General features: G+C 42.3%; 1 protein-coding gene across 1 annotated transcript; it reads left to right on the plus strand.

The window, feature by feature from the left end:
* The first annotated feature begins 6,291 nt into the window (after window positions 1-6,291).
* On the plus strand, window positions 6,292-7,421 carry LOC133779252 (uncharacterized). The gene is made up of 3 exons (XM_062219236.1): window positions 6,292-6,358; window positions 6,610-7,013; window positions 7,095-7,421. Exons 1-3 carry the CDS (start codon window positions 6,292-6,294, stop codon window positions 7,419-7,421), a joined length of 798 nt encoding a protein of 265 aa, XP_062075220.1.
* Window positions 7,422-21,604: the final 14,183 nt, after the last annotated feature.

The raw sequence follows: 21,604 nt of genomic DNA on the forward strand, positions 1-21,604 counted from the left end.
TTTTCACTGTTTACAATTCTGTGTTTTCACTGTTTCTCTTACTCTCTAATTGTTCTTTCCGCTTTAATTGCTGAAAAAAATGATGAATGTCGTAGTAGAAGCTCTATGAAAGTGTGATTTTAATTTGGATTTGGAACAGTTTTTCTTATCTGCTTTTATTTCCATTGTTTAGTTGTTTATAGTTTTCATTGTCTTGGAGGATAACTGGATGTTCTGTGAAGCTAATGTTAAGTGCATTGGTTTTATGAAGGGGAGTTACAAAATAGAGTTGCTGAACTAGAAGAGAGTAATTGCAAACCAGCGATTCTCAAAGCTCGGAGAGATGCCACAAAAGTGGCAGGCTTTCCTGTCTTAAATTTAGGGAGCAAGCATGTTAGTAGTGACAAAGTCAGAGATAAAGTAAAAGATATACAAGATATGGAGACTGGTCTTAAAGAATTAATGGTAGTGTAATTACCTTTCTTTCGAACACTTACCTTTGTAACTGATTTGAGCTCTGCAGGATCAAGCTTCTTGCCGGCTTAAAGAAATAAAAGGTCTTCATGAAGAGAGAGTACATATATTGCAGCAGTTATCTAACTTGCAGGTCACTTTAATGTATAACTAGTCTTTTGTGTGTGCTGGTTTTATTACTTTAAAATATCATTTCACTAATGCTAACTCTTCTCGCAAATGGACAGAGCAAATTGAAGAATGTAGCATGTATTTACTCTTCCCAAGCGTACCTCTTAGTGAGTGATCAAATTGAAAAATCAAAATCTGAAGTTATTGAGTATCAGGCTTCGTATGAGAAACTTCATGTTGCGACTGGTCGGTAGTTTATTTCTACCTTTTATCTGCCATTTTTTGCTAAGATGTCATTCTAATGCTAAAGTTAATGTTGTCATTGGAGATTGTAGGCTGAGAAGGATATTCTTGTCTTAAAGGAAAGGGAACTCAGTGTTAAAAGTGATTTTTTCCTTTGAAGATCTGCTGCAATTGAGATTCATTAGTCAGGCTGCTGAGATACAGAAATTGCAAACCATGGTATGTATTATGTTTTCAGATTTGTATCTTTTAGATGGTCACTAGGTGGAGACTGGCCATCACTATTAATCTTTGGTTAATTGTATAAATGTCATGTCACATTAAATTTATCCTTCTTTGTTCTAAGCAATGGAAACTGGTTCTATGTTTTTATATTCATTGATTCTTTTCAGTTGTGCAAAAAATCTGCCAAGTCTATGATGTTGTTTAAAACATCATCATATAGATCATTTAAAACTCCATGTATAGGAATAGAAAGAGTAAATAATGAAATGAAGAATTCTACCCAAGAGAAGGATGTGATTTCTAACAAAGAAACAGGACAAGCTAAGTGGAGCTCTTATTTGTAGTAGTGTATGTTAGTCATGTGCCTTTAATTGGATTACTAGTTCAATATAGTGAATATTCAATGCTTTCCCTTCAATCTAAGTTCCAGCTTATGTGCGTTTGTGGTTTATTACTTGACACTAGCCATATTTATATAAATATATGTAAATGGTAATTTTGTTCCTGTTGAAGTTTCGTGTGTCAAGAATTTAAGATAGTCTTTTCTTTTGTCAATTGTGATTATCTGGCTTATTGCACGTAACAAATTGATCTTTGATTTAAGCAAATTTACCTGCTCTGCTCTGCTTTTTTACTCTGGAAAAGGTGAAGTCCTGGAACAAATCACCATCATTATCATCTTTATCTTCTTGGATTTGCATTTATCGTGCCATTAGATATAAAACACGCATTTTATTGATTTTTCCTCTTTTTTATTTCTATTTAATATGATAAACATTTCCAAGTCTATACTTACTTTACATTTATTGAGAATGATATATTTGTTATCTTGATACATTTCACAAGCCTTGTTTTAAGTTGCATGTTTTGTTGCTTCAGTCATTGTTTTGCATGGTAGTGCATCTTGCTATACCCTGCTGTTTCGTCAAGTTTTGGAGTTATTACATATTTAATTTAAACTTTATATGTTTACAGGTGGAAACTAGCTTAAGTCTTATGTTCTTAATAATAAAAGGACTTTTTTTTTACAATGTGCAGGTATATTGAGATGATTTCTTTGGAGCAATTCTTGACAACATTTGTAGTTGAGGCCTTTAGAATGGAAGAATGTATTTCACTAATTTTGTATACATTTCTTGTTTTGTATTTAGTGATAAAGGAATCTGAATTGGGCATAAATTATGTTGTAATATGATTTCTTAAGCCTAGACTAGTAGACTAAATATTATAATTACATTTGAGTAATTAATAAAAATCTATTTATGTTACCTTATTTGGCTTCAACTTTCATATTTGTTTTCCTAGTTTTGTGTAAGTAAAAAAAGATTATGTTTCTCTAATCTAATATAACACATGTGTTATACTAAAGTGTAGTATAACACAAATTTATAAGTATTGAAATGTGTTATATAATCGACTATAAATAATATAATTAAACACTTACCTATTTATTAAAATAACACATAAATTGTGTTATCGTTGACAGTATAATGACACATCTGTATAACAATGATAAAGTGTTATGTAAAGTACCCTGACCTACGATAACATAGTCATTCTTAACACATCAAAAAGTGTTATGGTATGCTTTGATAACACATTTTTGGTGTTATTAAAAGCATTTTTTCTTGTAGTGGTTATCTTAAGATTAGTGTCTATGTATAGTACTTATTAATAGTCCAAAGTCTAGAATTAGTGGGTCATTACAATAGCCTTGCTTCCAAAGGTCAGAGAGAAGGGAGTGTGCCTAGTAGAGGTGCGATGTGAGGTCATGTAGGCCCAGAGTACTTGCACGAGCTGTTCCGGCCATAGCCCTTTAGCGTCTTCTAGTCGTTTTTTTAAGTTCTCCTTTGGGGTTTTGTTTACTTCCTCGACCTACCAATTAGCTTGAGGTTATGCTACTGAAGAGAAAATCTTCATTATGCCGCATTTCTCACAAAAGGATGTGAATAGGTCGCTGTCCAATTTAGTTCCGTTAGCAGACACCATCTACATTGGGAGTCCAAAACTACATACGTTGTTTTTCACGACGAAATCTATCACTATTTTCGAGGTTCATGTCACGAGATGCCCAGCCTCCACCCACTTAGTAAAACAGTTGATTGCGATAACTGCTTGCCGAACTCCTCCTTTTCCAGTAGGGAACGAGCTGATTACTTCAACCCCCCATATAAAAAATGGTCACTGTAAGTAGATCATGGTTAACTCCATGGGCGCAGCTCAAGCAATGGTGGCAAAACGTTGGCATTTGTCACTCTTAAGGACATATCAGGCCGAGTCCTTTTTCAGCATGGGCCAGTAATAGCCCTGCCTTAGTATCTTTAGAGCCAAGTCCCCCCCTTTGGCGTGGTCTCCACAAAATCCTTCGTGGATTTCTCGGAGGACAGTTTGCGTTTCATCAAGTAAAATGCACTTTTGGAGGGGTAAAGAATGACCTCGCCTATAGAGAATTAAGTCGACCATAACATACTGTAGGATCTGATACAACAACTTTCGTGCATTCTTTCGATCTTCTAGCAGTTTTGCAATTGTGAGGTATTCAACTATGGGAGTCATCCAGGTTGGTTCTTCACAAATCATTCCAACCTCAACTGTCTCTTGGATTCATTGATGCTTGGTGTTGACCCTCGATTTGGCCAACGACATGGAGTCAAAAATATGACAAGAAATAAGATAATAATCAAGAATGTAATCTAATGGTAAAGAATAGACATAGACGATTTATAGTGGTTCGGCCCCAAAGAATGGTAATGACCTACGTCCACTTAGTGCTATTATTAATATTGAATCCCAATGCCGTGATCAAAGAACTAGGGTCTTGAGTTTCACAAACCTTGGGAGAATTACAACAAGATGATGGATAACCGCATTGTATCTTCTTTCTCTCAGTATTCAGGAAAAGATTCAAATGTCCAAAGTCCCCTCCTTGAGCTCTCTCATGCCTATTTAGAGGCTCAAGGGGGGTTACATGGGCCAGTGGGCCTTAAGTATCCTTAATATCCGTGTATCAAGGCAATAAAGATGAAATAATCAACGTAGTAATTATAAGATTACAATCTTTTAAGGAAATAAACTGAAGCATACGACCAGCCTGGTCGCATCCAATCGTGTGGTTTGATGAAGCAACGGGTAGCTGGTCGATAATCGAACAACACCTCCTTATTTTGACTTTTCCACGTGTCAACCACGTGTGAGAAATCCTTGCCACATCATCAGTAGCCATTTTTCAGTTAACATTTGCCCCCCAAGTTTATTTTAATGCGACCAGCATAAAGTAAACTTAAGAAATCGACCTTTCGCTTACCCCACCAAATCTGTCAGAGCCGCCCATGCCTTCTCGAAAAAGGTAACCAATCATGTCCAATCAAGTCTTTTCAGTTTCCCAAAAATTTGTCTGACGACTATTGCACTTCCCCATACTTTAAAAAAAGTAATTCCATGATTACCTCTTTTATAGCGCCACGATCACTATAAATAATACTCCAAAATCACATTTTTACTTTTTACCTTTCACTCGCCTTCTCTTCTTCAAGAACTTTAAAGAACTTCGACCTATAGAGCCCAGAAAACCCAGAAGATTTCATCGATGATCTAAGGAACTTTGCTCAGACGTTCAAAACGTTCGTGTTCATACTTTAACTTTCATCCAAGTAAGTTTCCCGAATCTTTCAGTCATTTGAGATGCCATGCAAAACCATCTTATATCTGTTTTGTCTCTGAGCTTTTGAATGCTCTTGGCTGAAACTGTTTTGGGGTAAGTGGGCATACTGACCGATGTTTGATAGGCTAGTGAAATAATGTTTTATAGGTGATAGGAGTCAGTTTGGTAGTTGAGATTGTAGATTTAGGGCGTAAAATCGAAGTAAAAATTCGATTTTTTCAGAGTCGAAAAAGCTTTTCCTAAAAATCTTTCCACTTTTGCTTTTTAATCTATTTTCCACACTGTTCGCTTGAGATACAGTGTTTTTTATCAGAATGTTGTTGGTTGTATGAAAGCTTAACTTTTATACACGAGCAGCGTTATTCCAACTTTTAAACACAAAGATTTAGGCTTTAAATTCTCATCTCCCCCTTCTCTGTTCGCAAATTTTCACGCAAGATCCGTGGGGACGTAAGAGACCTATCGACAACGACTTGCTGGCCCAACTGCTTGAGGACGAGGAGCAACCATTGCTGTTGATACCAGAAATTCCCTTTTCTTGCGTCACCCCAAACACTTCATCGACCCCTTTTCAAAATATGGGTCGAGTAAAATCCAAGGCCCAAAAAAAGAAGCCATCCACTTCCCCTTTAAATCAGCCTGTTCCTCGGGCTGAAACTCCTTCGACCATTGGTCGCGAAGAAAACACCCTGCTATCCAAACTCAAGCCCAACTCCAAAATGCCATTCGACCAGACGTTGAATGGTACGTTTCCCCTCCTAGCCGAGTAACGGTTAGGATGATTGCAAATTACATTAAGAAGTACGGACTTCCTGGGGTGACCCTAGTCCAACCTACCAAAGACCAACGGGCAAATCTGTCTGGAGGCACCTTTAGCGCCTGGTCAAGGTATCACATCGAGGCAGGAGCGATCCTGTCTATCCATCCTTTTTTCCAAGGAGTGGCCAACTACTTTGGGGTCGCTCCTTTCCAAATAACCCCAAATGGGTATAGCTTGCTCTCTGTGCTCTATATCCTTTATAGCCATAAGAAATGGCCTCTCCCCACACCACACGCGGTCAACTATCTATTCGACCTAAAGTCCAACCTCAATCAAGAAAACACGGGGTTCTTCCACTTCTGTCACCAGGAAACATCCCACACTTTCCTGCGTGATGGGGAAGTACCATCTAGAGTACTTTCTGACTACAAGCATGGTTGCCAACAACCTGGCCTTCACCCAAGGAGGTAATATTTTTACTCCCTTGGTCGTTTATTTTCCTTTAATTCTTCCTGTATTTTCCTTAGAGATTTAGTGCATTCCAGGCCCGTAGCTGCGACCGGCTCCCACTCCAGACATGGAAGTCAGATCAGCATTCTTGGCCAGCATGACTGACGTAGAGAAGAGCGTCAAGTAGTTGGTCATAGAGACTAACTTAAGGTTGGTCGGACTTTTGGCACCTCACTAGGATGTGAGGGAGTCAACAGCGGGAAGTGCCACTAGCGAGGAGATTCCCGAGCAGCACCCAGATGTATCGCAACCTCAAAGGAGGAGGACGACTGGAGTGACTATCAAGGAGCCCTCCAGCACCCCGTGAGCTGTTGCTCCCGCTGCCCCAATGGGAAAGGGAAAAAAGAAAGCCACTGAACCCTCTGCTCCCATCGACGAGTCCTCAGATGAGAACGGTACTGTTTTTTCATTCTTAGATAGCTTGCCAATTTCCTGTCACTTATTTGATGGGGATGACAACTTTAAGTATACTCCAAACTTAAATTTAGATTTCTTCCAGGCAGTAAGTGAAGGTAAAATTAGTTCAGTAAGTAATGTAGTGACCAGTAGTTGTAGCACGGGTACTTTACTTATAATCTCCTTACTTTCTTTTTTAGTTCCACCTATATATCTTGTCTCACTACTCGTATTGTTTCCTTTTGTGTAGATATGTCGTTTGAAGACGTGTTTGAACATTACAAGGTTGCTGCTGCCTCCTCAGGCAGGAAGAAAGATAGCAAGAGGACTCGGGGAGAGAGCAGTAAAACGGCCTCAAAGAAGGCCAAAAATGAGGGTCCTTTAGCCGCTGTTCCTTCGAAGGATCCCACGCCACCTCCATCTCCACTCGACCAGCAGGCCTCAACGCCACCGGTCAATCAGCATTCCACTCCTCCAACGCCTTCCAACCAACCACATCGCACTCAGCCCGAAGGCTCTCTGTCTAGCACCGTGGTCAACTCGGCCAGGGAGAGAATATACAAACTCTCCAAACACAAACCCAGTCAAGAGGCCATCGATGGTACCATCTCCATGGAGACCGACCAAATACTAAATCGGGGGCTGAATGAGATAGTCAGTGTGAGTTGCTTTCTATTGTTGAGTAATTTACTTTTAATTTTATGTCGTCGCCTTATTCTTTTCATCTGGTCGCAGGGATTGCTGACCATGACTGTTGGCTGGCTTCGTGGGGGTGCAATGGTCTCCCAAACCAAAAACTTTGACACTAGGCTTGCTGAGGCAATGAAGGCGCTGGAGGGAAAGAATGCTGACTTGCTCGAGAAGAACACTGAACTAGCCAAGCAGAACGGTGAACTGCTTGAGAAAAACACAGAGCTGAACAAGCTAAATGATGGACTGCTTGAGCAGAAAGCCACGCTAACCGAGGAGCTGTTGGAAAACCAGGCCGCCCTAAACAAAGCCAAGGAAGATAAAGAAAAATTCAGGGAGAGTGCCAATCTCAATTACCAACAATCCAAATAGCTTGACTCGATATGATTGCAAGCAGGTAGGAGATGGAGGAGATGGAAAGGCGCATGAAGGAGTTTGAGGAAACTGATGCCAAAAACTTGGAGAAGTACAAGGAAGCCACCCATCTTTGCTTCTACGACTTTTGGAAGCACAACCAGAAGGTCGACTTCAGCTATCTGTCTGAGCGTTTGAGACGGACTCTAATGTCCCAGTGCACCATTCACCTGGAGGAAGAAGAAAGGGCTAAAATTCCTGCTTCTCCAGAGATTTCTCTGGCAACGGGGATCAACGACACAGACAATGAAGCTGGCGCCACTGTCGAACAGCACGCTCCTCAAGATCCTCCAGCCCCATATCCTTTTATATTTTTCTTGTTATTATGATCTTTTTGAATAAACGACCTACAGGTCTTGATGTAAAAACAATTACTGTTTTAATTATTAATTTTTATTATTCCATGGGCAACCTTTACTTTTAACAAACAATTACATTTGAGCAGCCACGGCTCACGGTGTAAAGGAATTCCTCTTGATATTATAATATTTTCATTTTATCATAACATTTGTTCGCATGACAAAACCTAGCATAGTACTTTGGTTTGATTTAACAAAATAAAAAAATTTGAAAAATACTCTAAGTACCCCAGCATGCTTTCACTTATTTTGCTCATGTGCTTACATACCATTCAATATGCTTTGCTTACTAGATGCCTTATATGCCCCCCAAGTGATTGAGGAGCTTTAGGTCCTTGGTCACTTTCCTTGACCATAACCTGTTTGAACATTACTGCTCGGAGCAAAGATTTTAAAACAATAATACAGCAAAAAAATACACGTAATGAGCAAATACTTGTAGTAAATACAATAATTGGAAAGAATGACTGGCTGTGCACAGTCCCTTATATTTCTTGTAATAAATGAACAAAACATGTCTGTACGAGTGATCAATAAGATCTTACACTTATAAGCGACCAGTCACGTAAAATGACCAACCCTTTTTCATAACTTGCAAAAAGTAAAATAAATACAAGCCAATTCTTTAAGAAGAATTGTTTATTGATAGTACTTGTGCAGCTGTTCTCCATTCCAATAGCGAAGAATGAGATCTCCATTTAAGCGAGCAAGTTTATAGGTGCTTGGATGGAGGAATTCTTCAATCTGGTATGGTCCTTCCCAATTAGGTCCGAGACTCTAGCAGCCTGATCGCGGGTGTTAAGGAAAACCATTCGAAGTACTAGATCTCTTACATTGAATTTCCGTTCACACACTCTAGAATTGAAATACCGGGCGACTTTTTGCTGGTAAGCAGCTACTCAGAGTTGGACTTGCTCTCGCCTTTCATCGACCAAATCAAGGGATTCCATCAATAGTTGGGTATTAGAGTCTTGATCGTATGTTATTCTGCGATGCGACGGTGGATCTAACTCAACAAGCAACATAGCCACATATCCATAAGTTAAGGAAAATGGAGTATGACCTGTTGCTGTTCGATGAGAAGTTCTGTACGACCAAAGGACTTCAGGAAATTGTTCTGGCCATGCTCCCTTTGCTTCCTCGAGTCTTTTCTTCAGAGTATCCTTTAGCGTATTATTGACCGCTTCGACTTTTCCATATTCTTGAGGATGAGCGACTGAAGAAAAGCTCTTGATAATTCCATGTCGTTCGCGAAAATCCGTGAACAGATCACTATCAAACTGCAAGTCGTTGTCTGAGACAATCTTCTTTGGCAATCCATAGCAACACACGATATTTTTTACCACGAAATCCAGTACTTTCTTGGTCGTTATGGTTGTGAGTGGCTCAGCTTTGGCCCATTTAGTGAAGTAATGACCAGCAACCACAATGTACTTGACACTGCCCTTTCCTGTAGGGAGAGACTCGATTAAATCTATACCCCAGACTGCGAACGGCCACGAACTTTACATCTGTTTCAGCTCATTAGGGGTTGCTCGTGGAATTTTGGAGAACCTCTGGCACTTGTCGCACCTCCACACAAATTCCATCGAGTCTTCATTCATTGATGACCAGAAGTATCCTTGCCTTAGGATCTTTTTTGATAAGCTTTGGCCCCCAGCGTGGTCCCCGCAAAAGCCTTCGTGTACCTCTTTCATTAATTCTTTGGCCTTCTCTTTCGAAATACATCTGAGGAGTGGCATTGAGTATCCCCTTCGGTACAAGATTCCATCGACCAGGATATACCTAGCGGCCTGCCGTTGAAGGGTCCTAGCTTTGTTTCAATCCGTCGGTAACACGCCTTGCTTCTGTGTAAGGTGCCATCCATGTATCCGCTGCCTGGATCACCAAAGAGGTTTCCTCTGTGTGGATGCTCAGCACAGACAGCCGTTCAACCGGCACTATGTTCAAAGTATCAGCATCCTTCGCACTTGCTAATTTGGCCAAAGCATCAGCATTTGAATTCTGGTCGTGAGGTACTTGCTGAAGGGTATGCTTGTCAAACTGTGCTAATAGATCCTTTGTTTTGTTTAAGTAAGCAACCATTTTTAAGCCTCGGGCTTGATATTCTCCCATGATCTGATTTATTACCAGCTGAGAGTCACTGTAAATGTCAAGTGCCTTTATGTTCATGTCTCTGGCCAATCGTAACCCAGCAAGCAGTGCTTCATACTCGGCCTCGTTGTTAGAAGCAGTGAATTCAAACCTGATTATGCATTGAAACCGATGACCTTCAGGCATTATCAAAATAACACCTGCTCCTGCGTGATGCTCATTAGAGGAGCCATCCGTTAACAACCTCCATGAAGGAGTTTGGTTTTGAGGCTCAGGCTCTTCAGGTGCTTCTGTCTGCTCGCTATCTGGAAGCCCAGTGAACTCTGCAATGAAGTCAGCCAGGGCTTGCCCTTTTATTGCTACTCGTGGCAAGTAAGAGATATCGAACTACCCAAGTTCGACCGCCCATTTCAATAATCTGTCTGCTGATTCTGGCTTCTACAGAACTTGTTGTAGAGGCTGATCGGTCAAAACCGTGATTGGGTGAGCTTGGAAGTATGGCCGTAGCTTTCTGGAGGCTAAGATTAAGCAATAGGCTAATTTTTCAATAGGTGGATACCAAGCTCTGCTCCAATTAGCCTTTTGCTTATATAATAAACAACCTTCTGCACGCCTTCTTCTTCCCATACTAAGACAGAACCGGTAGCATATTCTGTGATCGTCGGGTAGATGAATAAAGTTTCTTTATCAACCAATTTTGATAGGATCGATGGTTGCGACATGTGAGCCTTCAATGCTTGAAAAGCCTACTCGCACTCCTTCTTCCATTCGAATTTCTTGTTCCCTTTGAGTAGTGAAAAAATGGGGACGAATTTGTCTGTCGATTTGAAAATAAATCTACTGAGAGCAGCAATTCTACTGGTCAAGCCTTGAACATCCTTGATCTTTGCTGGAAATTTTATATCGACCAGGGCTTTGATCCTCTCGGGATTGGCCTCGATTCCTTGTGATTTTACTATGAATCCCAAGAACTTCCCTTATCCTACTCCATATGAGCATTTGAGGGGATTCAGCTTCTTCTGATATTTGTTCAAGACGTTGAGACATTCTTGCAAATCCCCTATATGCCCTGCTGCCTTCTTCGACTTAACCAACATGTCATCAACATACACCTCCATGTTTGTGCCGATCAGCTCCTTAAACATGTGGTTGACCAGTCGCTGGTAACTCGCACCAGCATTTTTCAAACCGAAGGGCATTACTTTGTAACAGTAGAGCTCTGTGTCAATCCAAAAGCTAGTGTGATCCTCATCAGGAGGATGCATACTAATCTGATTATACCCAGAGTATGCATCCATGAATGAGAGAATCTCATGCCCTGCAGTGGCATCGACCAATTGGTCGATCCTAGGGAGTGGGAAACAATCTTTTAGGCAAGTTTTATTAAGGTCTGTGAAATCAACACATGCTCGCCATTTGCCATTCGGCTTGGGAACTAGCACGAGATTAGAGACCCATGATGGATAAAATGCTACCCTAATGAATCCATTCTCCTTCAACTTCTCGACTTCTTCTTTTAGGTCCTCTGATCTATCTTTGTCGAGCAGCCTCATTTTCTGTTGTACCAGTGGAAAGTTTTGTCTATATTCAGGACATGGCTAATGACTACAGGGTCTACTTCGACCATGTCTTTGTGTGACTAAGCAAAGACTTCCTGGTTTTCCTTCAAAAATTCCACCAGTGCTTGTTTTGTTGTTGTCTCTAAGTTTTTACTGACTTTTACAACCCTGGTCAGATTTTCTTCATTGAATTGGACCTCTTCAAGGTCCTCGATGGGTCCTATCTCTTCATCAAAATCCCCAAGGTGAGGATCTAAATCTCTATCCTCACTTTGGGAAACACCCTATTTAGTGACACCATCAAGTGATTAGGCTTGTACATCAGCAGCCATTTGCAACTCTTTTCCGGCAACTTCCCTCGATATGCCTTTCTTTGCTTTAGTTATCGAGGCGTTGTAGCATTCCCTCGCTTCCCACTGATTTCCAAACACGCATCCTATCGCTACATCAGTTGGGAATTTCATGGCCAGGTGCCATATAGAGGTAACGGCTCGTAGGTCGACCAAAATTGGCCTCCCAATTACAGTGCTATATGTCGAAGGACAATCAACTACTATGAAAGTAGTGAGTAATGTCCTGTTAACAGGAGCAGTACCTGCTGTAACTGGGAGGCTAATCGATCCAGTTGGGGCGAGCCCTTAACAAGAAAAAACCATAGATGGTTTGGTTGCATGGCTGCAACTCTTTGACGGATAACTTCATTCTTTCCAATGAGGACTTGTATAGGATCTTGACCGAGCTTTCTGTGTCAACCAACACCCTCTTCATCATCATGTTGGCAATTTCCATGTCCACAACCAGCAGGTCGGAGTGTGGGAATCGTACGTGTTAGGCATCATCTTCAGAGAAGGTTATTAATTCCTCCTCTGTCCAAGCCTTCTTTGGTGCTCGATCCTCCACACTCATCATTTCGATGTCCTGGTCATTCCGTAGGGTTCGAGCGTAACATTCCCTCGCCTTCCCACTATCCCCTGCAAGGTGTGGGCCACCACAGATGGTGAGTAACGTGCCTGCCACAGGAGCTGGCTGTAAAGGTGGCGAATGTTTGCGTGCAGGCGCTTGCTCGTTGCCACCTTGAGCCTCTCGATGAGATCCTCCTGTGCCTCGCACATATCTCCTTAGATGTCCCTGTTTGATCAGGAACTCAATTTCATCCTTCAACTGGTTGCACTCGTTGGTGTCATGTCCGTAGTCGTTATGAAAATGACAGAATTTTGTGGTATCTCTCTTGGAGATATCCTTCCTTGTAGGTGCGGGTCGCTTATAAGGAACACTAGAGTTGGTCGCTTGATAGAAATCTACTTGACTTTTGACAAGGGCCGTGTAATTGGTGAATCTCGACTCATATCGATTGCCTTTGGGGCGTTTACTATCAGAGGCCGACGGCTCATTGTTCGCCCGTTTTCCACCATTCCTACCATTTCCATTCACGCTGCTCTTGCCGTTGCCATTAGGTTTCTCCGACCCGTTGGCGGCCTTAGTGGGTTCTTCCTTTGGCCCCTTATCCTTCATGGGTAATTTCCCCTCATTGGCTATCGCGTCTTCGAGCTTGATATATCGATCAGCTCGATCCAAAATCTCCTGGGTACTCTTTGCCCCATTTTTCCTCAGGCTGCTCCAGAGAGGGGAATGGCGCCTAACCCCAGCAATTAAGGCCATCATCTTGCCTTCATCGCCCACTGTCTTAGCTAATGTCGCTGCTCGCATAAAGCACTGGACGTACTCCTTCAAGGGCTCTCCCTCCTTTTGGCATATCTCGACCAGCTAGTTGGCCTCTATGGGGTGTACGCGACCCGCATAGAATTGTCCGTAAAACTCCTTCATGAACATTTCCCAAGATACTATACTTCCAAGAGGGAACTTAAAGAACCACTCCTGGGCAATGTTAGAAAGAGTGGCAGGGAAGATCCTGCAGTGGGCATCGTCCGACACCTTCTGAATATCCATTTATATCTCAAATTTGTTTACATGAGATACTAGGTCTTCGTACCCTTCAAAGTTTGGCAGTACTGGCATTTTGAAGTTACTGGGGTTTCTGCCACAGCAATCCATTGCACAAACGGAGTGCCACTCCTCTGATCATACTATATGTGGGATGTCCGACCCCCGACCAGCTGTTGTACTGCCTGTTCAGAGCATCAATCTGTGCTTGAACTACTTTCGGGATCGCTGGGGCGACCGGTGTCGGAGGAGCATACTCATCGTGCCTCTCACGACGGTCGTTGAGCACGTCCCTCAAATCTTCATCCCTGTGCCTCTGCCCACTAACTCCTAGCCGATTAGAGATGTTGTTTTGTCTGGGTTGCCCCCTAGCATTATGGCTTATTGGCCTATTTTCTCTAGGTGGGGGGCTTCTGTCTCCACCTCTTTCCTCATTCCTCCGACCAACATTTCCTCTGCCAGAATCAGCTTCATTATAGTCATGGGCATCTCTAAACTATGGTCGACTATGGCGTGACTGGCTGCTCACACTATTTCCTCCTTGGACTAGAATTTCCCGAGCGTCAGGGGGAGACCTACGCTGGTTGTTGGGTCCCCGTGCATTATTATGCCGTGGGGGGCCTCTGACCGCAGAGCGTGATTCTTTGTTCCTTCTGTTGGCAGAAGGACACTGCCCCCTGGTCGGTGGATTTGGTTCTTCGTCCCCTAAGCATCTAGGGCTGCGTGGCATTTGCCTGGCCCTCTTCTGCCTTTGGCGCTGGGGATTGCCTCAACCAGCTTGAGATGGAGGCTACTGCTCAGGATCCCGAATTGGGACATCATCCTGAGCCACAGGTGGCTGCTCCGGCCTATGGGGGCTTACTGGCTGGAGTGGAGGACTTGGATTGGGAGCCCACTGTGGTGGCGCGCTCGGTGGCTGATCTGGCTAAGAGGACGGCGTAGCCTGTCCTCAAGCCAATTGAATGGCTGCTTCAATAGCGGCCATGGCATCCCTCAGCCAACTGTCCATGTCCGCCTACCGCTCACTCAACTCCTGGCGCTAACGTTCAATTTCTCTCGGCTGCAGCGCCATTGTCTCTGCTGCATTCTCCTGATTGGCCCTCAGATTGGCCAACTCATCCTGCAACACCGCCAGGGTTGCCCTCAGTGTTTCCATATCCAACTCCTCCTCTTCAAACTTTGAATATGGTTCATTCTTCGACATATTTGGAGGAGGTGGTTGAGATGATGCAGCGCCAACGGCCAGTCCATCTTTCTTAGTTGTCTTTTCCATTTGATTTTCTTAAAGCTTTTTATCAAACTCTCAATGAAAGCACCAGAATGTTGACTCTCGATTTGGCCAACGACACGGAGTCAAAAATACGACATGAAATAAGATAATAATCAAGAATGTAATCTAATGGTAAAGAATAGACACAGACGATTTATAGTGGTTCGGCCCCAAAAAATGGTAATGACCTACGTCCACTTAGTGCTATTATTAATATTGAATCCCAATGCCGTGATCAAAGAACTAGGGTCTTGAGTTTCACAAACCTTGGGAGAATTACAACAAGATGATGGATAACCACACTGTATCTTCTTTCTCTCAGTATTCAGGAAAATGATTCAAAGGTCCAAAGTCCCCTCCTTGAGCTCTCTCATGCCTACTTATAGGCTCAAGGGGGGTTACATGGGCCAATGGGCCTTAACTATCCTTAATATCCGTGTATCAAGGCAATAAAGATGAAATAATCATTGAATTGCTCTTGCTTTCAGCTCTTTCGCTTCCCGAACTCCAGCCAATAATGCCTTGTACTCCGCTTCATTGTTGGAAGCGTAGAAAACAAATCTGAGAGATGTATGGAAGTGATGTCCTTTGGGTGAAATTAAAATTATTTCAACTATAGACCCGTACTCGTTTGTTGATTCGTCAACGAAGAGTTTCCCAAACTCTTGTATAGAATCTGTCATTGGTTTGTCCTGGAACCTTGTACATTCAGCCATGAGGTCAGTGAGTGATTGGCCTTTGACTTCTGTTCATGGTTTGTATAATATCTTGAACTGATTGATTTCGATGGCCCACTTTAACAAAGATCCAAAAGTCTCAAGTTTTTGCAAGACCTACCTTAATGGTTGATCGGTTAAGACATGTATAGTGTGGGACTAGAAATACGACCTGAGTTTTCTTGAGGCCAGGAACAAATAGAACACAAGTTATTCAATCATAGGATATCTGGATTCGGCTCCCAAAAGCCTCTTGCTCACATCATACATTGGTTTATGTGTTATTTTTTCCTCTCGTACTAACACAGTGTTGACCGTATTTTTTGTTACGGCTAGGTATAAGTATAAACACTCCCCAGCAAATGGTTTTGATAACACGGGGGGCTCAGCCAGATGAGTCTTCAGATCTTGAAATGCATGTTCGCATTCTTCTATCCATTGAAATCGTCTATTTCCCCTAAGCTAGTTGTAGAAGGGGAGACATGTGTTCGTGGACTTTGATAGAAATCGGTTCCAGGCAGTGACCTTTCCAATTAAGTTTTGTACATCTTTTTGCGATCTTGTTGAAGGCATTTGTAATAGCAATTTGATCTTCTTGGGATTCACTTCGATTCCCCTTGCGTTGACTATGAAGCCTAAGAACTTCCCCTATGAAACCCCAATGGTACATTTCTAGGGGTTCAACTTCATGTTGTATTTTTTTAGCAAGCCAAAACATTCTTCCAGATTGGATACATGGTCAATGGCAGTCTCTCACTTGACAAGCATGTAATCAACATACAACTCCATGGTTTTTCGATCTAGTTATCGAATATCTTATTGACCAGCCTTTGATATGTTGCACTAGCATTCTTTAGCTAGAATGGCATGACCTTGTAGCAGCATACATTATATTCGGTCATGAACTTGGTGTGCTCTTGATCTGCAAGGTTCATTGTGATCTGGTTATACCAAGAATACGCATCCATAAAGGACATGAGCTCATGGAGGGTTGTGGCGCAATTAGCTGATCTATTGTCAGTATTGGGAAACAATCTTTAGGACAGGCCTTGTTGAGGTCGGAGAAATCAATGTAGGTCCTTCACTTTTCATTGGGCTTCAGGACCAAAACGGGATTGAATATCTAGGTAGGATATTTAGCCTCCCTGATGAACCTCCATTTCAATAAGCGAGCTACATCTTCCTCCAAAGCTTCTCCTCGCTCTTTTCTCAACCACCTACATTTTTGCACCTTCGCAAGCACGTACCTTTCCAGGCTTAATGTGTGCATCATCACACTTGGGCTGATTCCTACCATGTCATCATGTGACCAGGCAAAGACATCAAGATTTCTTCTTAAAATCTTAACCAATTCCTTCTTTCTTTTAGCTCTGAGATTTTTCCCAAACTTTAATACTCTGGAAGGTACTTCTAGGTCGAGGATGATTTCTTCTAGCTCCTCTAAAGCCTGACGCTCAGATCTATCTTTGCCTAATCTTGGTTCAATTTCTTTAGGTTGGGCAACTTCATTTTTAACTTCTTGAGATTCTTTCACCTCTCTAGGAACTACCATTGCCCGACGTTCCTCATTCTATTTGGTTAATACCATGGCTTGCTGCCTGAGTTGTGATTTTCCCTTCATGGCAATGCTATAGAATTCCCTGCCAGCCAGTTGATCTCCCATCACGGTACATATCCCTGGGGATGAGGGAAATTTCATGGAAAAATGGTAAACTAAAGTAATAGCTTCAAACTTCATCAGTGCAGGTATCCCCAAGATTGCATTGTAGGCGGGCGGGCAGTCAATTACTACGAACTCAAGCATCTTGACTAAAACTCGTGTATCCTCACTCAATGTTACTACGAGATCGATTGTACCTATGGATACCATCCCCTCTCCTGAAAATCCATAGAGGGTCATGGAGGTTGCCATTAGATCAACTACAGATAGCCCCATCTTTTCAAGGGTGTACCTGAATAGCACATTCATAGAGCTCCCATTATCGATCAGTATTCGCACCCTCTAATTAGCAAGCTGAATAGTTATCACCAGCGAATCATTATGAGGAATTGGACACGGCTAGTGTCTTCTTTCGTAAAAATTATTGGTTGTTTATCCAATCGCCGGTGTTTAGATAACCTTTGCTACAGGATAAACAAAGTGACATCATACGTTTTTAGCTCTTGAATATATCTCTTCTAGGCCCACTACTCGTTCTTTCCAGATGAGGTCTGCTTGTAATGGTGGCTATGTCCCTTCCTTCAATAGGGGGAGGGATGTAACGCCCTAGATAGCCAAGACCGTTATACTGTGTGTTTATAAAGGTGCAAGACTTGCTAACCAAGTCATTTAGTTAGAAACGTGCTACTGAAACTATAGTTGAACTAGGGTTAAAATATTTTTGTCTCAAAAGCATCATCTCTATTAAATAAACATTTTCTTTTTACATGGGATCAAAAGTAATAAGTTAAAGACTATTTACAAAAGGTTCAAGATTAAAATACAGTGATTAGCCACTCTAAGGCAAAACAGATAGATAAGCATTTCTCGTCCTGATCTACCCCTCGGCCGTGGCAGCCGAACAGCTGACTATGTACATTCAGCCCCGCAGCTCTCCACCTCAAGGTTGGTCTAACTTGCCTTTGCCTTTATCTTTAGATTTGCTAGATTTGTTCAATTTGATCCTCAAGCACGATCCTGTCCGAGCCCTAGCATTCACCTTTGCTGGATGAGCTTAGCCTAGGTTGTTTCCCACTCTGGTTTAGCCTTCTCCTCCTCAAATCCACAGCCTCGACTTCCTCAAATGGATGGATTGCTCTTGCCAAATCCTTGCTAATTCTTCAAGCCAGACCAAGGACCATAGCCTCAAGCTTCTACTCTGACTCTCCCTGAGTTTCTACCCCAAAAGACGTCAAGAATTGATGAAGAAAAGCTTAAACCGAGAGAGAGAAAGATAGACTTACAATTTCCCCTTTTTTTTCCTTTTCCTTCAGACTTCTAAATCCTTCTACTTATTCCACTAAGGAATAGAGCCTAATAACACTTATCCTTTATAAGCAAAATGACCACAATACCCTCCCATAATTCCTAAGCCTTTTAATCCACTTAGGGGCACTTTGGTCATTTCACCCAATTCCCGCTAATTCCTCGAGTGTCTCAAATATCTACTGCTTACTTCCCAACACCTAACTAATCACCAATTATATTACTCAATGTCAAAATTGACCCCAATATATTCTCTAAATTCCATAAATACCCCGCCCGAGTCAAGTATAAATTCCTGCTGTGACTTTTTCACTGAATCGCTCACTAAGATTGTCTCGAGTCTCAAATTACTAACATATCCACATAATAATGTGTTCTCGACAATTTATCACAAATATATACAGTTATGCCCTCAACGGGCCAAAATTACGATTATGCCCTTCTAACCTAATCAGGGCCTACATGTATACTAATACACATAGTCATGCATCACAAATATTCAAATAATCATATAACATGCTTTTAATCATTAAATCACATATAATCCAGTTATGCCCTCCCGGCACACTAATCAAGGCCCTTAAGCCTTATTAGCAAATTTAGGTCGTTACAACTATCCCCTCCTAATGAGAATTTCATCCTCAAAATTTACCTGAATAACTCGGGATATTAATCCCGCATCACTGTCTTAAGCTCCCAGGTCGCTTCCTCGACCCTACCATTCCTCCACAATACTTTAACAAGAGGAATCGTCTTATTCCGTAGTACTTTATCTTTCCGATCCAAGATCTGAATCGGTTGCTCCTCATAAGACAAATATGTTTACAACTCCAAGTCTTCATACCTCAACACATGAGTCGCATCTGAGACATACTTCCGAAGCATAGTAACATGGAATAAATCATGGACTTCTGACAACGATGGTGGCAAGGCTAACCGGTAAGCCACCTGACCAATCCTTTCCAGGATCTCAAAACGTCCAATGAACCTAGGGCTTAGGTTTCCCTTCTTTCCAAATCTCCTCACCCTCCACAATGGTGAAACTTGGAGGAACACGTGGTCCCCAACCTGGAACTCCACGTCCCTACGCTTAGGATCAGCGTAGCTTTTCTGTGTTCTCTGAGAGGCGAGCATCCTAGCTCGAAACTTCTGTATGGCTTCACTTGTCCTCTGAACCATATCTGGCCCCAAATACTTCCTCTCACCCATCTTATCCCAATGAATGGGTGATCTACACTTCCTCCCATATAACATCTCATAGGGAGTCATTCCAATCGTTGTTTGGTAACTATTGTTATACAAAAAATCAATCAACAGGAGATACTTACTCCATGATCCCTCAAAGTCGATCACACATGCTCTGAGCATATCCTCCAACATTTGAATTGTCCTCTTAGACTGTCTATCAGTTTGAGGATGAAAGGCTGTACTGAACTTCAGCTGAGTCCCCATAGCCTTCTGCAAACCACCCCAAAACTTGGAAGCGAAGATGGGATCCCGGTCTGACACTATAGACTTAGGAACCCCATGGAGACATATGATCTCCCTTACATACAACTCAGCATACTGATCCACAGTATATGTCAACCTCACTGGAAGAAAATGGGCTGACTTGGTGTATCTGTCTACCATCACCCACACCGAGTCATGAAGCCCTACTGTTCTGGGTAAACCACCTACAAAATCCATCGTAATATCCTCCCATTTCCACTCGGGAATACCCAAAGGCTGAAGAGGCCCTGTCGGTCGCTGATGCTCAGCTTACCTGCTGACAGGTTAAACACCTGGCTACGTACTCTACCACATCCTTCTTCATCCCAGACCACCAATATAACATTCGTAGATCCTGGTACATCTTCGTGGTACCCGGATGAAGTGAGTACGGCGTCGTATGCGACTCATCCAATATCTCTCGTCTGATTCCCTCATCATTTGGAACAAAAATTCATCCCAGATACCAAAGCAAACCAACCTCAGAAATAGAGTAGCCCTTAGCTACTCCCGCTAAGACATTCTCTCTAACCTCCTGTAACTGAGCTTCTACCAACTGACCTTCTCTAATATGCTGTAGCAGGGTTGACTGTAGTGTAAAATTGGCCAACCGGCCTACCACCAACTCTATCCCCACTCTGACCATCTCATCAGCTAACTCTCTCAAGATCTAGGTGGAACTATATAACTGACCTGGGCCTCTCTGGCTCAATGCATCTGCCACTACGTTGGCTTTTCCCGAATGGTAAAGAATATCACAATCATTATCTTTCACCAACTCTAGCCAATGCCTCTGTCTCATGTTCAGGTCCTTCTGTGTAAAGAAATATTTCAGACTCTTATGGTCAGTGTATACCTCGCACTTCTCCCCATACAGATAATGTCGCCAAATCTTCAGTGTGAATACCACCGCTGCTCATACTCCTTCACCTGTCGTGATGCATAAGCTATGACGTTCTCATTCTGCATCAACACACAGCCTAGACCCAACCTCGATGCATCACAGTAAACAACAAAATTCCCTTCCCCCGAGGGAAGACTTAACACAAGCACAGTAATAAGTCATCGCTTCAGCTCTTGAAAATTGTCCTCACACTTGTCTGACCAGATAAACTTCATATTCTTCTGTGTCAATTCTGTCATCGGTGACGCTATCTTCGAGAAGCCCTCTACGAACCGTTTGTAGTAAACCGCTAAACCAAGAAAACTCCGCACCTCCGAGGTGTTCCTTGGCCTCGGCCAATCCCTAACTGCCTCTACCTTAGATGGATCCACCTTAATCCCATCTGCGCCTACAATATGTCCAAGAAATGTCACTTCTGGTAACCAAAATTCACATTTCTTAAACTTGGCATACAACTGATGCTCCCTCAATCTCTGCAGAACCTGTCGAAGATGAATCTCGTGCTCTGCCTATGAACAGGAGTACACTAGGATGTCGTCAATGAAGACAATAATGAACTGATCCAGAAAATCCTTGAATACCCTGTTCTTTAGGTCTATAAAGGCTGCTGGGGCATTGGTCAAACAAAACGACATGACCAGAAACCCATAGTGCATGTACGTCATTTGGAAGGTCGTCTTTGGTATGTCCTCATCCTAGATCCTCAGCAGGTGATAACCAGATCGAAGATCAATCTTTGAGAACACCGTCTTAACTTGCAGCTGATCGAATAAGTCATCAATCCTAGGTAGGGGTACTTATTTTTTATAGTCAACTTGTTCAATTCCTTGTAATCTATACAC

The sequence above is a fragment of the Humulus lupulus genome, chromosome 5, assembly GCF_963169125.1.
Source record: "Humulus lupulus chromosome 5, drHumLupu1.1, whole genome shotgun sequence".
Taxonomy (NCBI): Eukaryota; Viridiplantae; Streptophyta; class Magnoliopsida; order Rosales; family Cannabaceae; genus Humulus; species Humulus lupulus.

What these genes read in the sequence shown, in the direction of transcription:
- LOC133779252 (XM_062219236.1), top strand. Translation starts at nt 6,292, where the DNA reads ATGGGAAAGGGAAAAAAGAAAGCCACTGAACCCTCTGCTCCCATCGAC. An exon ending in CGAGTCCTCAGATGAGAACG is followed by an intron (nt 6,359 to 6,609) that starts GTACTGTTTTTT and finishes CCTTTTGTGTAG; the next exon opens with ATATGTCGTTTGAAGACGTG. An exon ending in ATCGGGGGCTGAATGAGATA is followed by an intron (nt 7,014 to 7,094) that starts GTCAGTGTGAGT and finishes ATCTGGTCGCAG; the next exon opens with GGATTGCTGACCATGACTGT.